The sequence below is a fragment of the Myripristis murdjan genome, chromosome 24 (assembly GCF_902150065.1).
Source record: "Myripristis murdjan chromosome 24, fMyrMur1.1, whole genome shotgun sequence".
Lineage (NCBI taxonomy): Eukaryota > Metazoa > Chordata > Actinopteri > Holocentriformes > Holocentridae > Myripristis > Myripristis murdjan.
The window spans coordinates 169,554-188,731 of record NC_044003.1 but is presented as its reverse complement, the minus strand read 5'-3'; the positions used below and the strand labels follow the sequence as shown (position 1 = coordinate 188,731).

General features: G+C 48.2%; 1 protein-coding gene across 2 annotated transcripts in view; it reads right to left on the bottom strand.

Annotated features, from left to right (window-relative positions):
* The window catches only part of ppp4r4 (protein phosphatase 4, regulatory subunit 4), a 32,421-nt gene that overhangs the window by 12,064 nt on the left and 1,179 nt on the right, over positions 1–19,178 (bottom strand). For both annotated transcript variants that reach the window (XM_030047548.1, XM_030047549.1), the window contains exons 2-11: positions 16,091–16,164; positions 10,845–10,947; positions 9,733–9,880; positions 7,521–7,594; positions 5,054–5,160; positions 4,042–4,149; positions 3,832–3,953; positions 2,309–2,434; positions 1,582–1,721; positions 1,319–1,438 (exon numbers count right to left, since the gene is read on the bottom strand). In XM_030047548.1, coding sequence (XP_029903408.1) covers positions 1,319–1,438; positions 1,582–1,721; positions 2,309–2,434; positions 3,832–3,953; positions 4,042–4,149; positions 5,054–5,160; positions 7,521–7,594; positions 9,733–9,880; positions 10,845–10,947; positions 16,091–16,164 — 1,122 coding nt within the window. The remainder of the gene's footprint in view (positions 1–1,318; positions 1,439–1,581; positions 1,722–2,308; positions 2,435–3,831; positions 3,954–4,041; positions 4,150–5,053; positions 5,161–7,520; positions 7,595–9,732; positions 9,881–10,844; positions 10,948–16,090; positions 16,165–19,178) is intronic.

The following is a 19,178-nucleotide window of genomic DNA, read 5'->3' as shown; positions in this document are numbered from 1 at the left end:
TGTAATCCAGGCCACCATACTGTGGTCTACCTGCATGGTGTTGAGCTTCTCTGCAAGCAGCAAGGGCTGGATGGTGTCAAACGCACTGGAGAAGTCGAAGAACATCACTCTCACTGTGCTCCCCGACCCCTCCAGGTGCGAGCCCGCCCTGTGCAGCAGGTAGATGATGGCATCGTCCACACCTACTTTGGCCTGGAACGCAAACTGCAGGGGGTCCATGGAGCTGCTCACCTGGGGCCTCAGCTGCTGCAGTACCAGTCTCTCAAAGACCTTCATAACATGTGAGGTCAGCGCCACTGGCCTGTAGTCGCTGAGAGTTCTAGGATGTTTCACCTTTGGTACTGGGATGATGCAGGAGGTCTTCCACAACTGAGGAACCCTCCTCAGTGTCAGTGAGAGGCTGAAAATGTGGTGGAACACCTCTGCAAGCTGTCCTGCACATGCCTTGAGCAGTCTGGGGTGGATGTGGTCTGGGCCCATTGCCTTGTTGGCACGCAGCTTGGATAGCTCCAGTCTCACCTGGCTCGATGTAAAAGCTGGACTGGGGGGGTGGAAGGGGGTCGCCAGGCAGTTTGGGCGGGAGGGGGCTATGCTGCCTCCTGCACTGACCCCTGCAGCAGCTGTGGCAGGTTGGGGAGGAAGAAGGGGAAAGGGGAGAATAGCAGCCGAAGTGTGGGTGGGGACAGGGGGGTTGTGGATTGGGCTGTTAGAGGAGACATGCCCTGCCAATATCCCGGTGGTGTGGGCTGAGTCGAACCTGTTAAAATACTGGTTTAGCTCATTGGCAAGATCATGGCTCCCCTCCACAGCTGGACCAGATGAATTAAGTCCTGTGATCTTCTTCATGCCCTTCCTGTTACTCCCTGTTACTGTTACAATTACTGTTACAGTTACTGTTACTGTTATTGTTACAGTTACTGTTACTGATACTGATACTGTGACAGTTACACTTACAGTTACCGTTTCCGTTTCCGTTACTGCTACTGTTACTGTTACTGCTACTGTTACAGTTACAGTTACAGTTACTGCTACTGTTACTGATACTGTTACAGTTATTGCTACAGTTACTGCTAATCCTACTGCTACTGCTACTGCTACAGTTACTGTTACTGTTACAATTCCTGCTACTGTTACTGTTACTGCTACTGTTACTTTTACTGTTACTGTTACAGTTACTGCTACTGCTACAGTTACTGTTACAGTTACTGCTACTGCTACTGTTACATGTACTGTTACTGTTACATTTACAGTTACAGTTACTGTTACTGATACACAGTAACTGTGCAGTTACTGTTACCGTTAGCACAAGTGGTCTGACCTGGTGGAAGCTGGCAGCGGCACTGCGGCGGACGCTGACTTCAGGATCGCGACATAGACTGGAGAGGGATGGATACAGCTCTGACAGGAAGTGGGCGGAGTCAGCAAAAACAACCATGGCCTAGAGACACACAGGCAGAAAGAAAAACAGAAACAGTAAAACAGAAAGTTACGTACAATGTCTGGTGGGAAAACAAAGCACAACACAACTTAAAGCTGTGGGCTATGGTGTGTGTGTGTGTGTGTGTGTGTGTGTCTGTGTACCGGCAGGTTGAAGCAGCAGTTGCAGCGGATCAGCGTGTACTCGCCGCCTTCTGTGTGGCCGCTGTCGGGCTGCAGGCCGATGACGCAGAGCGCCTTGAACCTCTGCAGCAGCCGCCCTCGCTGCTCGTCTGACAGAGACGCTGCAACACACACACAGTACTCACTGTGTATACACACACACACACACACAGTACTCACTGTGTATACACACACACACACACAGTACTCACTGTGTATACACACACACACACACACACACACAGTACTCACTGTGTATACACACACACACACACACACACACAGTACTCACTGTGTACACACACACACACACACAGTACTCTGTGTATACACACACACACACACAGTACTCACTGTGTATACACACACACACACACACACAGCACTCACTGTGTATGCACACACACACACAGTACTCACTGTGTGTACACACACACACACACACACAGTACTCTGTGTATACACACACACACACACAGTACTCACTGTGTACACACACACACACACACACACACAGTACTCACTGTGTATACACACGCACACACACACAGTGCTCGATCTTTATTTATCACACTCAGTATTCGCTCTGCTTCATTCATCAAGACAACAGTCACACAACTTGAAATCAGTGTCAGATCAGTGTGTATGTTTGTGTGTGTGTGTGTGCGTGCGTGCGTGCGTGTGTGTGTGTGTGCGTGCGTGAGCTGACCTGCCAGTCCGTTGCAGAGTTTCCCAAACTGGAAGGACAGAGACGCCACCAAGACTTCATCAGAGGAGGAGGAGGAGGGTTCACACACCAACATGACCAGAGGAATCAGGACATGAGCTCTGTCATCTGAGGAGGAGGAGGAGGAGGAGGAGGAGGAGGAGGAGGAAGAGGAGGAGAAGGAAGAGGAGGAGGAGGAAGAGGAGGAGGAGGAGGAGGAGAAGGACCTGGACGTCAGTTTATGATCTTCACTCTTTTTGTTTGGTTAGGTGATTTGCTGAATTTGATCACCTTTTCTCCTGCAAGTTAAGGGTTAATTCACCAGACAAAAGGATTATTTGAACATGATGTTTGAATGGGGGCGGGGCATCGGCCAGGTGCTGACACAGCATTAGCAGGGCTTTAGCAGGGCAATGGCGCGTTAACTGGGCGTCGGTGAGCCATTAGCGGGGCGTTGGCGAGGTATGTGCAAGACACTGACGGGGCGTTGATGTGGCGTTGGCAGGTGTTGATGGGGCGTTGGCAGGTGTTGATGTGGCGTGGACAGGTGTTGATGTGGCGTTGGCAGGTGTTGATGTGGCGTGGGCAGGTGTTGATGGGGCGTTGGCAGGTGTTGATGTGGCGTGGACAGGTGTTGATGTGGCGTGGACAGGTGTTGATGGGGCGTTGGCAGGTGTTGATGTGGCGTTGGCAGGTGTTGATGTGGCGTTGGCAGGTGTTGATGTGGCGTGGACAGGTGTTGATGTGGCGTGGACAGGTGTTGATGTGGCGTGGACAGGTGTTGATGTGCCGTTGGCAGGTGTTGATGTGGCGTTGGCAGGTGTTGATGTGCCGTTGGCAGGTGTTGATGTGCCGTTGGCAGGTGTTGATGGGGCGTTGGCAGGTATTGATGTGGCGTGGACAGGTGTTGATGTGGCGTGGGCAGGTGTTGATGTGCCGTTGGCAGGTGTTGATGTGGCGTTGGCAGGTGTTGATGTGGCGTGGGCAGGTGTTGATGGGGCGTTGGCAGGTGTTGATGTGGCGTGGGCAGGTGTTGATGTGGCGTGGACAGGTGTTGATGGGGCGTGGACAGGTGTTGATGGGGCGTGGGCAGGTGTTGATGTGGCGTGGACAGGTGTTGATGGGGCGTGGACAGGTGTTGATGTGGCGTTGATGTGGCGTGGGCAGGTGTTGATGTGGCGTGGACAGGTGTTGATGTGGCGTGGGCAGGTGTTGATGTGGCGTGGGCAGGTGTTGATGTGGCGTTGGCAGGTGTTGATGGGGCGTTGGCAGGTGTTGATGTGGCGCTGGCAGGTGTTGATGTGGCGTGGGCAGGTGTTGATGTGGCGTGGGCAGGTGTTGATGGGGCGTTGGCAGGTGTTGATGTGGCGTTGGCAGGTGTTGATGGGGCGTGGACAGGTGTTGATGTGGCGTGGGCAGGTGTTGATGTGGCGTGGACAGGTGTTGATGGGGCGTGGACAGGTGTTGATGTGGCGTGGGCAGGTGTTAGGTGAACAGCAGGGACAGAGCTGCGCGGCTCCACTCACCGCTGTCGATGATCTCTATCAGGTTGATGATGGTGTCGAAGGCGGCCAGGCGGACGCTGCTCTCCTCATCGGCGGCGAGCTCCACCAGCTCGGGGAGAACCTCGGCCTTGGTGTCCTCGGTGCTGAAAACAGGAAGACAGCATGTAGGTATAGATGTTTGAAAGGGGGCGGGGTCAGATGTGGGCCTGCGTTGAGTTTAGTGAGGTTTACCCAAGTCCCCTGGCGACGTTCTCCAGCTGGCGACACATACAGGAACGCACCTCGTACTCCACATCCTGACACAACGACCTCGCCAGAGGCAGCAGCTCCTTCTTCACTCTGACACACACACACACACACACACACACACACACACACACACACACACACACACACACACCGTGTCAGCAGAGCCCTGCCATGCCATGATACTGTAGTGTCACAGTGTTACTATGTTACATGATGTTGCTGTATTGTGATAATCATGGAATCATGACTTTATGCCACATTAGACAACAGTTAAGTTCCAGTGGCTCAATCTGATTGGACGAGACAGTCCATGTCGCTGCTGTGTGTCGCTCTGCTGTAATGATCACTAATAACATCAACAGTGAATGAGGAGCTGCTGCTCTGTGTGCGGGGGGGCGGTGCCTCCCTCAGCCCAGGTGTACTACACAGCGTACTGTGCTACACAGCATACTGTACTACACAGCGTACTGTACTACACAGCATACTGTACTACACAGCGTACTGTACTACACAGCATACTGTACTACACAGCGTACTGTAATACACAGCATACTGTACTACACAGCATACTGTACTACACAGCGTACTGTACTACACAGCGCACTGTACTACACAGCGCACTGTACTACACAGCGTACTGTACTACACAGCGCACTGTACTACACAGCGTACTGTACTACACAGCGCACTGTACTACACAGCGCACTGTACTACACAGCGTACTGTACTACACAGCGCACTGTACTACACAGCGCACTGTACTACACAGCGTACTGTACTACACAGCGCACTGTACTACACAGCGTACTGTACTACACAGCGTACTGTAATACACAGCGTACTGTACTACACAGCGTACTGTACTACACAGCGCACTGTACTACACAGCGTACTGTACTACACAGCGTACTGTACTACACAGCGCACTGTACTACACAGCGCACTGTACTACACAGCGTACTGTACTACACAGCGTACTGTACAGTTTACTCACATGTGGGAATCAAACTTGCAGGCGACTTTTCCCAGAATGCGGCAGCTGGCCAGACGAGCCTGAACCGACTGAGACAGCTGGGACTTATAGACCAGAGGGTTCAGGACCTGAGAGACAGACAGGCAGAGAGACAGGTCAGAGAGACAGACAGGCATTAATCTTAATACATTTAAATGTTACTGTTGTTTTAATGCTTATATCACTGTTACTGTTTCTGTCCAAATATTTAAACATGTATTTAAATATAACATTTTCCATAAAGAGCCACCACATCTGACCTGATCTGATCTGATCTGATCTGATCTGAACTGATCTGATCTGATCTGAACTGACCTGATGTGATCTGATCTGATCTGATCTGATCTGAACTGATCTGAACTGATCTGAACTGATCTGATCTGATCTGATCTGAACTGATCTGAACTGATCTGATCTGATCTGATCTGAACTGATCTGAACTGATCTGATCTGATCTGATCTGATCTGATCTGATCTGATCTGAACTGACCTGATCTGATCTGATCTGATCTGATCTGACAGGCAGGAGTTAGTGATGGAGCTACTGGGCGGTGCAGACCCGCCCCTCTGAGCGTCTGCGAGCTGCCCTGCAGGTCCCGTGTGGAACGTGCGGTCGCCCCGAACCAAAAACCTACCGTACGTTCTATGTTCTGTGTTCTGTGTTCTATGTTCTGTGTTCTGTGTTGCAGGTGTTCTCTGTATGCTGACAGGCTCTGGTTCTCATCTCCAAGTTAAACTGTGCAGCTGTGCAGGTCAGTGTGTCTGTGCAGGCGAGGCCCCCTGCTGGTCCCTGGTGGAAGTGACCAGCCTCGGCACGACCTGCCGCGAAGCGCCTGAGGTCGGATTCAGGCGCCGCGGTCAGGCTCCGCCTTAACAGCTGTTGGGTTCAAATTTATTGAATGTGTGCTTGTTGTCTGAATTGTCTGATTAATTATTTTGTGCTGATCAGGAGCAGCGCTGCTAATTTCTTTGTACTTGTACAATGACAATAAAGGCTTTCTGTTGTGTTCTGTTCTAACGCTGATAAATCTGTCACTGCTGATCTCACCGTGCAGCTTACTTCTTCACTTGAAGGTACAAATCACACACACACCTGCTGAGTTCACAGACATCTGAAACTCATCTGCTCACACCTTTACCTCCTCTGGCTCTGCAGTGAAACCTGCTTTGCTGTTTTGTTTTGCTGAAGTCAAATGAAAATCATTTTGAGTCCATTAGGGTCGTTTTTCGTTTTCCAGCATCCTGCAGCAGAATCAAACATCAAATGCAGCTTCACTGGATGAAAATGGAAAATCAAGTGAGGGGTCTGCTGCCGTTCTCCGTCTCTAGTTTTACTATAGTTTCCGTCTCTAGTTTCGCAAAACAAAAGACGAGACCAACTTTGTTTTATTTTGCTTTGCTGACGGCCAAAAGAAAATCAATTTTGTTCGTTTTGGTCACTTTTTGTTTTCCAACAGCATCAGGAGGACACGACGCACAGATCAGGCCTCTCTGCATCACAGGGACCTCTGCATCACAGGGACCTGCATCACAGGGACCTCTCTGCATCACAGGGACCTCTGCATCACAGGGACCTCTGCATCACAGGGACCTCTCTGCATCACAGGGACCTCTCTGCATCACAGGGACCTCTCTGCATCACAGGGACCTCTCTGCATCACAGGGACCTCTCTGCATCACAGGGACCTCTGCATCACAGGGACCTCTCTGCATCACAGGGACCTCTGCATCACAGGGACCTCTCTGCATCACAGGGACCTCTGCATCACAGGGACCTCTGCATCACAGGGACCTGCGTGGGAAAGGTGCCGGCCCGCTGGGACCTAACCCTAACCCGGGACGCGGGCGGCTCTGCTGCGGGTAAGAAAGCTCTCTGCAGAGCGGTGAGGACGGCAGAGAGGATCACAGGCTGCCCACTGTCCTCTCTGCAGGACTCTGCTGTCTCACGCTACATCATCAGAGACCCCGCCCACCCCGGCCCCCACCTGTCTGACCTGTCGCCCCCTGGCAGGCACTGCAGGTGGGCCAGGACACGCCCCCACAGCAATCTGCACTTTATGATGCACATTTTATGATTCTGTTCTATGTTTTATTTAATATTGTATTTTAACTGAATGTCCTGTGTTTTCATGCACCTATCTATCTATCCATCTATCTATCCATCTATCTATCTATCTACTGTATCCATCCATCCATCTGTAGTGGTGTTGTGGGCGTGGCTGGACAGCGGGTTAGGGTTAGGGTGTTGGTTTGTGTTTCTCTGTCTGAACGTTGGAATGAGCCGTTTTACACAAAATAAAAAAGATGGACTAACAGCTAACTTCCCCTGTGGGATCAGTGAAGTGGAGGAGGGCATGAGTGGGCGGAGCCAGAGGCCGCAGACACAAACAGGACGTTCATTCATTCACTGATGAACACATGACTGAGACAGGATGTGGGGGGGCAGTACTTCCTGTTTGATGGTCTCCTTGGGCAAGGCGTTGATGGCGGACAGCAGCGTCTCCAGCCAGGCGTTGCTCACCACTGAAACACACACACAGGAAGTCACAAGTCGTCGTCAAGGCAACGCACGCCATGGCTCCGAAAAACATCAAGTCTCACTGTTCATCAACCAAGCCCCCCCCACCCCCCCACCCCCCTCACCCCGTCATCAACAGTCATGATATGCAAAATAGATTTTTCATCTTGATTGTGAGGAAATGCCCTGCAGCCGCAGCTTTTCTACCTTCACAGTTTATCAGATTTTGTTTGTCACTTTAAAGGCGTCATATTTGTACCGCAGCAAAGGGCCTTTTTAAACCAGAGCTAACAAAAACTTTTTAAAGAATATAAGATGCAAACAAACAATTCAATCCCACATGGACTAAATTTTCTGTCTAACTGATTAATCAGCTATTGGTCTCATCAGGCCAATTAAAGAGATAATTCCACTAAAATAAATGACACAGGAAACTGAAATCTGTGATCTGTGTAGAGAAGCGACTTTACCTACAGATTTAATAAAAACCACTCAAGTTGAGAAAAGTCCATTTTCCTGCGAGGTGAAGAGCCCCAACACCTGACAGCTCCATGTTACCACCTCGTATTACAGGTTATTACAGGTTATTACAGGTTATTACAGGTTATTACAGGTTATTACAGGTCCAGAGGTTCCTCTCCTTCACGTTCCTCTGCTCTCCTCCCAGAGCGAGCAGTGGGCTTTCAGAGCTGCCACATCACTCCTCCTCCCTTTCCTCCATTCATTCCACTCTGATATGAACATGAACTTTCAGAGCCTTCACACTTTCTTCACTCCAGTTTTCCATCAGCCCAATAAAGTCCTCCACATGAGTTTTCCTAAAAGCAGCAGCACTGTTGGCTTTTCACGACTTTTTCACACTGAAACGCTCCCTCCTCCTCCTCCTCCTCCTCCTCCTCCTCCTCCTCCTCCTCCTCCTCCTCCTCCAGGGAAAATAGTCCCTAAGTGGGGAAATGTTTTGCTTTCCACAGCCAATCATCAGCTGTGTGGTTTCTGAGTGTTGAGCAGAACATTATGAGGCGGCTGCTTCAAACACAAACTTACAGTCTGACTCTGAGCTCTGGCTCTGGAAATCTTTGGTTCCTGCAGGATCTGATAAACGGTTTGTTGACGTGAGAACAGCCTCACATCCTCTTTAAGGCTCTTACAGGTTTTTCTAAAACTGGTGAACCGAAGAGACTCAGCTGTGAGATTACACACACACACACACACACACACACACACACACAGGGTTTCTGTTCTTCAGATTGGATCCAGCAGCATCAGTCATCAGTTTAATCGTGTTAATTTTTTTTAAACTGCAGAGTTTTTTTTGTTTGTTTGTTTGTTTTTTTAATTTCCTGGAACTTTTCCTGCAAATTCAATTCACCTCTTTCAAAAACACTGGAAAAAGGTGATGAGTAAATGAGCAAGAAATGACCTGAAGCTTACCAAGAAATTTGTAGAAAACTGAAAAGAAAATCAACACAATTTTTAAAATGACAATAACACAATATTTCTAATTATTAAAACGATTAAATCATATTTGGGCGTCAGATCACTGATGCTGCATCAGATTATTCCTCATTTTGCTGTGGATCTCTGGAGGACCCTGCAGGACCCCCGAGGGGCCCCGGACCCACTTTGAAAACCCCTCAACTGCAATATTTGTCTTTTTTTGTGGTAACAGCAGCAGTTCTAGACAGGAAGTGACATCACAAATCAGGGCAGCGGGCAGTGAGAGAAACAGGAAGTACTCACCAATAAAGACTGACAGGAAGTGAAGTCGTAGATTTGAGGGGTTTTTCACAGTAATTTGAGTTTCTGCTGCGTCTCAAACAGCCGAACCTGGTTCCTTCCATGAGAACTCGGCTTTTATTTTGTCGGTGAACGCTTTCTGTCATTTCCAGATTTCAAATTAAAAGAACCTGGTATGAACTTTGTACTGTTAGAATCAAATGGAAAAGATTAAATCAAATTATTGTTTTTAAAAAGAAACTTTCTGGGTGGATCTGACGACTTTACTTCTTCTTGGCTGAAATAATAAACGTTCCGCTCTGTTCTCGCGGCAGAACGTCTGCTTAGCGCTTCGTGTCTCACCTGGTCAAATAAAGGCAGAATAAGGAGGAAAGCGTGTGCTGCCCCCGGTGGCCGGCGTGAGTACCTGCGTCTCTGTGGTTGAGGTTGAGCAGGACGGTCTTCAGGATGGAGAAGGTGTGTGTGTGGATGAGGACGATGTCGTCCTGCAGGATGGTGAGGAAGGAGGCGGCGGCTGCCAGCTGGATCTCCGCCCCGGCCAGGTGAAGCACTTCCTGCACACAGAAACCCCGCCCACTCAGGAAGTGACATCACATTTTAGGGTCCTCACCCTGAGATCCACCAATCACAGCTCAGCACGTTCAGAACCACTAACCCTGTTTTACAGCAGGCTTTTATTTTACAAAGGCCTTTACTGCAGGCTTTTATTTTACAAAGGCCTCAATTTGTAATTCCTTCTATCTGATAAAAATATCTGCTCATGTTTTACTTTGAAGTCTCTTTTTCTGTTAAAGCTGTTTGCTGTTTAATAATTTCCCAGTTTGGGATCAATAAAGTAAATCTATCTATCTAAAGGTTGTTTTGTTGCGTTCTGCTGTTGATTCAAACTCAATTTCTGTATCCATTTCAAATTAAAAGCCCCCAGCCCGATAACAGAGATTTTAACATATGTGGATATTTATTTTACAAATATATTTATATGAAATGAAAACGTTGCATCTGCAGGAGGGCCATAACATTCTGAAGTTCATGTGACGTCCACAGGGGGGCGCAGGAAGGCCAGCAGTCCAAATCAGTGTACATCACGTGGCTGTGGCGACATTAAACTTTATAATAAAAACAATAACTAATAATAACTGAGCTGGCTAGCCCTGATTTTATATCAATCAATCAACCAATCAGATGTTATTTGTGCAGCACTTTTCATACAAAGAAAATGCAACACAAAGTGCTTCACACAAACCCCTCCTCCACCACACACACACACACACACACACACACACACACACACACACACACACGTTTCCCAGCTCGTCTCTGACAGGTCAGATGTGTCCTCAGTTTGTTAAGTGTCTCTTGTTGGCGTGTTGAAAAACATGTTGGCGTGTTTTGGAGGTCACAGGTGATGTCAGGTGGACCGGGTGCTGCTGCTCAGTCGTTGTGTTTCCTGTTGTCTTTGTGTGTCTGTAAGCCCCGCCCACCACCTGCTGCGGCTCATGAGTTTCTCAGGGTACCTACCCGGACCTTGGGCACGACCCGGCGGAACGTCTCGGCCGGGTTCTGGCGGACGAGGCTCGGCAGGTTGCTGATGACGCTGGCTCTCTGCACTTCCTGTCCCAAACTGCAGGAGACAGGAAACAGAGCTGAGACACCCAAGCCTCTTACAAGACGCCTAAATCACATCCTGTGTTAACAGTGTGGTAACCACGGTAACCACAGTTAGGACCTGTGTGTGAATGTGTGTGTGAATATGTGTGAATGTGTGTGAATGTGTGTGTGAATGTGTGTGAATGTGTGTGTGAATGTGTGTGAATGTGTGCGTGAATGTGTGTGAATGTGTGTGAATGTGTGTGTGAATATGTGTGTGAATGTGTGTGTGAATGTGTGTGAATGTGTGTGTGTGAATGTGTGTGAATGTGTGTGTGAATATGTGTGTGAATGTGTGTGTGAATGTGTGTTTGTGAATGTGTGTAAATGTGTGTGAATGTATGTGTGAATGTGTGTGTGAATGTGTGTGAATGTGTGTGTGAATGTGTGTAAATGTGTGTGAATGTATGTGTGAATGTGTGTGTGAATGTGTGTGAATGTGTGTGTGAATGTGTGTGTGAATGTGTGTAAATGTGTGTGAATGTGTGTGTGAATGTGTGTGAATGTGTGTGAATGTGTGTGTGCATGTGTGTGAATGTGTGTGTGAATGTGTGTGAATGTGTGCGTAAATGTGTGTGAATGTGTTTGAATGTGTGTGTGAATGTGCGTGAATGTGTGTGAATGTGAATGTGTGTGTGTGAATGCGTGTGTTGAATGTGAGTGAATGTGAGTGTAAATGTGTGTGAATGTGTGTGTGAATGTGTGTGAATGTGTGTATGAATGTGTGTGTGAATGTCTGTGAATGTGTGTGAATGTGTGTAAATGTGTGTGTGAATGTGTGTGTGAATGTGTGTGAATGTGTGTGAATGTATGTGTGAATGTGTGTGTGAATGTGTGTGAATGTGTGTGTGAATATGTGTTTGAATATGTGTGTGAATGTGTATGAATGTGTGGGAATGTGTGTGTGTGTGTGTGTGTGTGTGTGTGTGTGAATGTGTGTAAATGTGTGTGTGTGTGTGTGTGTGTGTGTGTGTGAATGTGTGTGAATGTGTGTGAATGTGTGTAAATGTGTGTGTGAATGTGTGTGAATGTGTGTGAATGTGTGTGTGAATGTGTGTGAATGTGTGTGAATGTGTGTGAAATGTGTGTGTGAATGTTTGTGAATGTGTGTGTGAATGTTTGTGTAAATGTGTGTGTGAATGTGTGTGAATGTTTGTGTAAATGTGTGTGTGAATGTGTGTGAATGTGTGTGAATGTGTGTGTGAATGTGTGTGAATGTGTGTGAATGTGTGTGTGAATATGTGTGACTGTGTGTGAATGTGTGTGAATGTATGTGAATGTGTGTGAATGTGTGTGTGAATGTGTGTGAATGTGTGTGAATATGTGTGTGTAAATGTGTGTGTGAATGTGTGTGAATGTTTGTGTAAATGTGTGTGTGAATGTGTGTGAATGTGTGTGAATGTGTGTGTGAATGTGTGTGAATGTGTGTGTGAATGTGTGTGAATGTGTGTGTGAATATGTGTGACTGTGTGTGAATGTGTGTGAATGTATGTGAATGTGTGTGAATGTGTGTGTGAATGTGTGTGAATGTGTGTGAACATGTGTGTGAATGTGTGTGAATGTGTGTGTGAATGTATGTGTGAATGTGTGTGAATGTGTGTGTGAATATGTGTGACTGTGTGTGACTGTGTGTGAATGTGTGTGAATGTGTGTGTGAATGTGTGTGAATGTGTGTGTGAATGTATGTGTGAATGTGTGTGAATGTGTGTGAATGTGTGTGTGCATGTGTGTGAATGTGTGTGAATGTATGTGTGAATGTGTGTGAATGTGTGTGTGAATGTGTGTGAATGTGTGTGAATGTGTGTGAATGTGTGTGTGAATGTGTGTGAATGTGTGTGTGAATGTATGTGTGAATGTGTGTGAATGTGTGTGTGAATGTGTGTGAATGTGTGTGTGAATATGTGTGACTGTGTGTGAATGTGTGTGAATGTGTGTGTGAATGTGTGTGAATGTGTGTGAATGTGTGTGTGAATGTGTGTGAATGTGTGTGTGAATGTGTGTGAATGTGTGTGTGACTGTGTGTGAATGTGTGTGTGAATGTGTGTGAATGTGTGTGAATGTGTGTGAATGTGTGTGTGAAAGTGTGTGAATGTGTGTGTGAATGTGTGAATGTGTGTGAATGTGTGTGAATGTGTGTGAATGTGTGTGTGAATGTGTGTGAATGTGTGTGAATGTGTGTGAATGTGTGTGTGAATATGTGTGACTGTGTGTGACTGTGTGTGTGAATATGTGTGACTGTGTGTGAATGTGTGTGAATGTGTGTGAATGTGTGTGAATGTGTGTGTGAAAGTGTGTGAATGTGTGTGTGAATGTGTGAATGTGTGTGAATGTGTGTGAATGTGTGTGAATGTGTGTGTGAATGTGTGTGAATGTGTGTGAATGTGTGTGAATGTGTGTGTGAATATGTGTGACTGTGTGTGACTGTGTGTGAATGTGTGTGTGAATATGTGTGACTGTGTGTGAATGTGTGTGAATGTGTGTGTGAATGTGTGTGAATGTGTGTGTGAATGTGTGTGAATGTGTGTGTGAATGTGTGTGAATGTGAGGTAAACACTGTGAAGCGCTGGGGGTGGTCAGGTACGAAACGCAGCCCATTTACATTCCCGTTAAGTCGCCCTGTTTCACCTTTCCACCAGGTGGCACTAGCTAACTGGTTTAATCTGGTTCAATCTGGTTTTGCACAGCCAGCTGCATGTGCAGAGGCTTCCAGGCGACCCGACCGTGAACGGACCAACAACTGGAACTCATCGTTTTGGTCCGGTCCATTGGAGCAGCGGCGTCGGCGGCGAGGCGACGATAACCTGACACATGACCTGAGATAAATGAAGATCTGCATCTGGAATCCCAAACTGAGAAAAATCTGATCGCTTGAGATTCAGTTCAAGTTTCTGGTCATAAAACGGAGATCTGAATCTAAAACTGCTGATCATCTGGCAGCGAATTTAACCCTTTAAACCACCGAGAATTCACTGGAAGCAAAGAAGATTTGCATATTAGCAAGAAATGACCCGAACATTCCCACGAAAAAATGTGAAAAAATAAAAAATTAGTAAAAGCTTATTGAAAAATGGAAAAATAAATACAAGACAGTGTTTACATGTGGAAACATGAACATACTGTTAGAGCACTTTGACCCGACAGCCGGAAACAGGAGAACACCTGACAAGGTGAGACTCTGCAGGATGTTCTGTTTCCAGGACGGGTGACATGTTTCCAGGTGATTCTGGAAAAACTTTAAACACTTTAATGTGTGTGTGTGTGTGTGTGTGTGTCAGAGTGTGTGTGTCAGAGTGTGTGTCAGGGTGTGTGTCAGGGTGTGTGTCAGTGTGTGTGTCAGAGTGTGTGTATCAGTGTGTGTGTCAGAGTGTGTGTCAGAGTGTGTGTCAGGGTGTGTGTCAGGGTGTGTGTGTCAGGGTGTGTGTCAGGGTGTGTGTGTCAGAGTGTGTGTCAGGGTGTGTGTCAGAGTGTGTGTCAGTGTGTGTGTCAGAGTGTGTGTATCAGTGTGTGTGTCAGAGTGTGTGTCAGAGTGTGTGTCAGGGTGTGTGTCAGGGTGTGTGTGTCAGGGTGTGTGTCAGGGTGTGTGTGTCAGAGTGTGTGTCAGGGTGTGTGTCAGGGTGTGTGTCAGGGTGTGTGTCAGGGTGTGTGTCAGTGTGTGTGTCAGGGTGTGTGTCAGAGTGTGTGTCAGGGTGTGTGTCAGAGTGTGTGTCAGAGTGTGTGTCAGGGTGTGTGTCAGAGTGTGTGTGTGTCAGAGTGTGTGTCAGGGTGTGTGTTCCCACGTCCTCGTCTTCTTGTCTTCTTGCTCGTTACTTTAATTTCATTTTGGTGTTTTTTTTCATATTTTTCTGTCTTTTGCTGTTTGTAATAATAATAATAATAATAATAATAATTAGTATTATTACTATTATTACTATTATTAGTATTGTTAGTAATAGTAGTAGTCGTATTGTTAGTAGTAGTAGTAGTAGTAGTAGCAGAAGTAGTAGTAGTAGTAGTAGTAGTATTGTCAGTAGTAGTATTAGTATTGTTAGTAGTAGTAGTAGTAGTAGTATTGTTAGTAGTAGTAGTAGTAGTAGTAGTAGCAGCAGCAGTAGTAGTAGTAGCAGTAGTATTGTTAGTAGTAGTAGTAGTAGTAGTAGTATTGTTAGTAGTAGTAGTAGTAGTAGTAGTAGCAGCAGCAGTAGTAGTAGTAGCAGTAGTATTGTTAGTAGTAGTAGTAGTAGTAGTAGCAGTAGTAGTAGTATTGTTAGTAGTAGTAGTAGTAGTAGTATTGTTAGTAGTAGTAGTAGTAGTAGTATTGTTAGTAGTTGTACTAGTAGTAGTAGTAGTAGTACTATTGTTAGAAGTAGTAGTAGTATTGTTAGTAGTAGTAGTAGTAGTAGTAGTAGTATTGCTAGTAGTAGTAGTAGTTGTAGTAGTATTGTTAGTGGTAGTAGTAGTAGTAGTAGTATTGTTAGTACTAGTATTGTCAGTAGTAGTAGTAGCAGTAGTAGTAGTATTGTTAGTAGTAGTAGTAGTAGTAGTAGTAATAGTGGTAGTAGTAGTATTATTGTTAGTAGTAGTAATGGTAGTAGTGGTAGTGGTAGTAGTAGTAATATTGTTAGTATTAGTAGTAGTAGTACTAGTAGTAGTAGTAGTATTGTTAGTATTAGTAGTAGTAGTAGTAGTAGTATTGTTAGTAGTAGTAGTAGGAGTAGTAGTAGTAGTAGTGGTAGTAGTAGTAGTATTGTTAGTAGCAGTAGTGGTAGTAGTGGTAGTAGTAGTAGTAGTAGTAGTAGTAATAGTAGTATTGTTAGTAGTAGTAGTAGTAGTAGTATTGTTTGTAGTAGTAGTAGTGGTGGTAGTAGTAGTAGTATTGTTAGTAGCAGTAGTGGTAGTAGTAGTATTGTTTGTAGTAGTAGTAGTAGTAGTAGTAGTATTGTTAGTAGCAGTAGTAGCAGTAGTAGTAGTAGTAGTAGTAGTAGTAGTAGTAGTAGTAGTATTTGCCTTGTCTTCTGTGTTATGACTTGACGTCTTGTTATTTCCATCCAACTTTCCAAGTCATCAGATATGGCACACACACACACACACACACAGGCACACACACACAGGCACACACACACACACACACACAGGCTGACCTGAGCAGGTAGACAGCTCTCTCGATGTCGTTCAGATCCTCGTCGACGGTCAGCTGGTCGATCTCCTCCGCCGTCTGCCAGCAGGACACAGTTAGAGAAGTCAGAGTGGCACTCACCTGTGGCTCACCTGCACACCTGTGGCTCACCTGTGGCTCACCTGCACATCTGTGGCTCACCTGTGGCTCACCTGCACACCTGTGGCTCACCTGTGGCTCACCTGTGGCTCACCTGTGGCTCACCTGTGGCTCACCTGTGGCTCACCTGCACACCTGTGGCTCACCTGTGGCTCACCTGTGGCTCACCTGCACACCTGTGGCTCACCTGTGGCTCACCTGCACACCTGTGGCTCACCTGTGGCTCACCTGTGGCTCACCTGTGGCTCACCTGTGGCTCACCTGCACACCTGTGGCTCACCTGTGGCTCACCTGCACACCTGTGGCTCACCTGTGGCTCACCTGTGGCTCACCTGTGGCTCACCTGTGGCTCACCTGTGGCTCACCTGCACACCTGTGGCTCACCTGTGGCTCACCTGTGGCTCACCTGCACACCTGTGGCTCACCTGTGGCTCACCTGCACACCTGTGGCTCACCTGTGGCTCACCTGTGGCTCACCTGTGGCTCACCTGCACACCTGTGGCTCACCTGTGGCTCACCTGCACACCTGTGGCTCACCTGTGGCTCACCTGTGGCTCACCTGTGGCTCACCTGTGGCTCACCTGTGGCTCACCTGTGGCTTACCTGCACACCTGTGTTCACATCTCACTTTCCTGCTCTATATGCAAATAAACACGCATCATTTCAGAGAGAGAGAGAGAGCGAGAGAGAGAGAGAGAGAGCGAGAGAGAGAGAGAGAGAGAGAGAGAGAGAGACCATAAAATGAAATTCCCCCTTTGCTCGTCCTCCTTCCACATAAAAACTGAAAGTAAGCTGTCCTTTCCAGGCACCAGGTGTGTACCAGCAGGTGTGTGTGTACCAGCAGGTGTGTGTGTACCAGCAGGTGTGTGTGTGTACCAGCAGGTGTGTACCAGCAGGTGTGTGTGTGTACCAGCAGGTGTGTACCAGCAGGTGTGTGTGTGTACCAGCAGGTGTGTGTGTGTACCAGCAGGTGTGTACCAGCAGGTGTGTGTGTACCAGCAGGTGTGTGTGTGTACCAGCAGGTGTGTACCAGCAGGTGTGTGTGTACCAGCAGGTGTGTGTGTGTACCAGCAGGTGTGTACCAGCAGGTGTGTGTGTACCAGCAGGTGTGTGTGTGTACCAGCAGGTGTGTGTGTGTACCAGCAGGTGTGTGTGTACCAGCAGGTGTGTGTGTACCAGCAGGTGTGTGTGTGTACCAGCAGGTGTGTGTGTACCAGCAGGTGTGTGTGTGTGTGTGTGTGTGTGTACCAGCAGGTGTGTACCAGCGGGTGTGTACCAGCAGCAGGTGTGTACCAGCAGGTGTGTACCAGCAGGTGTGTGTGTGTACCAGCAGGTGTGTACCAGCAGGTGTGTGTGTACCAGCAGGTGTGTGTGTGTGTGTACCAGCAGGTGTGTGTGTGTGTGTGTGTGTGTGTGTGTGTACCAGCAGGTGTGTGTGTACCAGCAGGTGTGTACCAGCAGCAGGTGTGTACCAGCAGGTGTGTGTGTACCAGCAGGTGTGTACCAGCAGGTGTGTGTGTGTGTGTGTGTGTGTGTGTGTGTGTACCAGCAGGTGTGTGTGTGTGTGTGTGTGTGTGTGTGTGTGTGTGTGTGTACCAGCAGGTGTGTGTGTGTACCAGCAGCAGTATCTGTCCCCTCAGCTCAGGTGAGTGGATCGTTCCAGCAGCTGAGAGGGTCGGGTTCTCCTCAGGTGGACAAATCCACCTGGAATATTTCTGTAATGTTCCTGCAGCGACTGCAACACACACATTCACACTGCTGCTTGTAGTATTCCTGTAGTATTCTGTAGTATTCTGTAGTATTCCTGTAGTACTCTGTAGTATTCCTGTAGTATTCCTGTAGTATTCCTGTAGTAACTCTATCACATCTGAGGTTAGAGACGACCTGCCACCACCTCCAACTTTTATTTGGAAGAAAAAAACACCTGCAGTTGTTGTCAGTTCATATTTTGGAGACGCCCCAAATGTGTTTAGAGGAGCTCCTCCTGCTCCCCTGCAGCTCCTCCTGCTCCCCTGCAGCTCCTCCTGCTCCCCTGCAGCTCCCCCTGCTCCCCTGCAGCTCCCCCTGCAGCTCCTCCTGCTCCCCTGCAGCTCCCCCTGCAGCTCCTCCTGCTCCCCTGCAGCTCCCCCTGTTCCCCTGCAGCTCCTCCTGCTCCCCTGCAGCTCCTCCTGCAGCTCCCCCTGCAGCTCCTCCTGTTCCCCTGCAGCTCCTCCTGCAGCTCCCCCTGCAGCTCCCCCTGCTCCCCTGCAGCTCCCCCTGCTCCCCTGCAGCTCCTCCTGCTCCCCTGCAGCTCCCCCTGCTCCCCTGCAGCTCCTCCTGCTCCCCTGCAGCTCCCCCTGCTCCCCTGCAGCTCCCCCTGCTCCCCTGCAGCTCCCCCTGCTCCCCTGCAGCGCCCCCTGCAGGCAGACAGTCTCCATGAAGCAGCTGCTCTTCACTCTGATCTGATCAGCTGACAGTCCAGCTGCTGAGAGTCACACAGCAGTTTCTCTGTGTCAGACCACAGCTGAGGACAGAGGACGGCAGGTGAGTGGGCGGGGCTTCAGTCCGTCCTGGATCACCTGTCTGTTGACACCTGTAATGCTCTGATCACTCAGGACACATTGAGAACGCACTGTTGCTGTTTACACCTGAACTGAGAGCTGGGGAGTTTGGATCGCCAGGGGGAAGAGCCTCTCTGTGACAGAGGAGCTGCTGCAGGGCCACACACACACACACACACACACACACACACACACACACACACACACACAGGGTGCAGTCATGCATTGTGTCCCAGCCAGTCCCATTAGCGTGGTCGGGGTGAGCAGGGGTGAGCAAACTCGACCGAATTCAGCAGGAAAATTCAGCCGAGAAATGACTCAGCTGCCGCCTCCTCCTCCTGAGCGTGTGTGTGTGTGTGTGTGTGTGTGTGTGTGTGTGTGTGTGTGTGTGTGTGTGTGTGTGTGTGGGAGGAG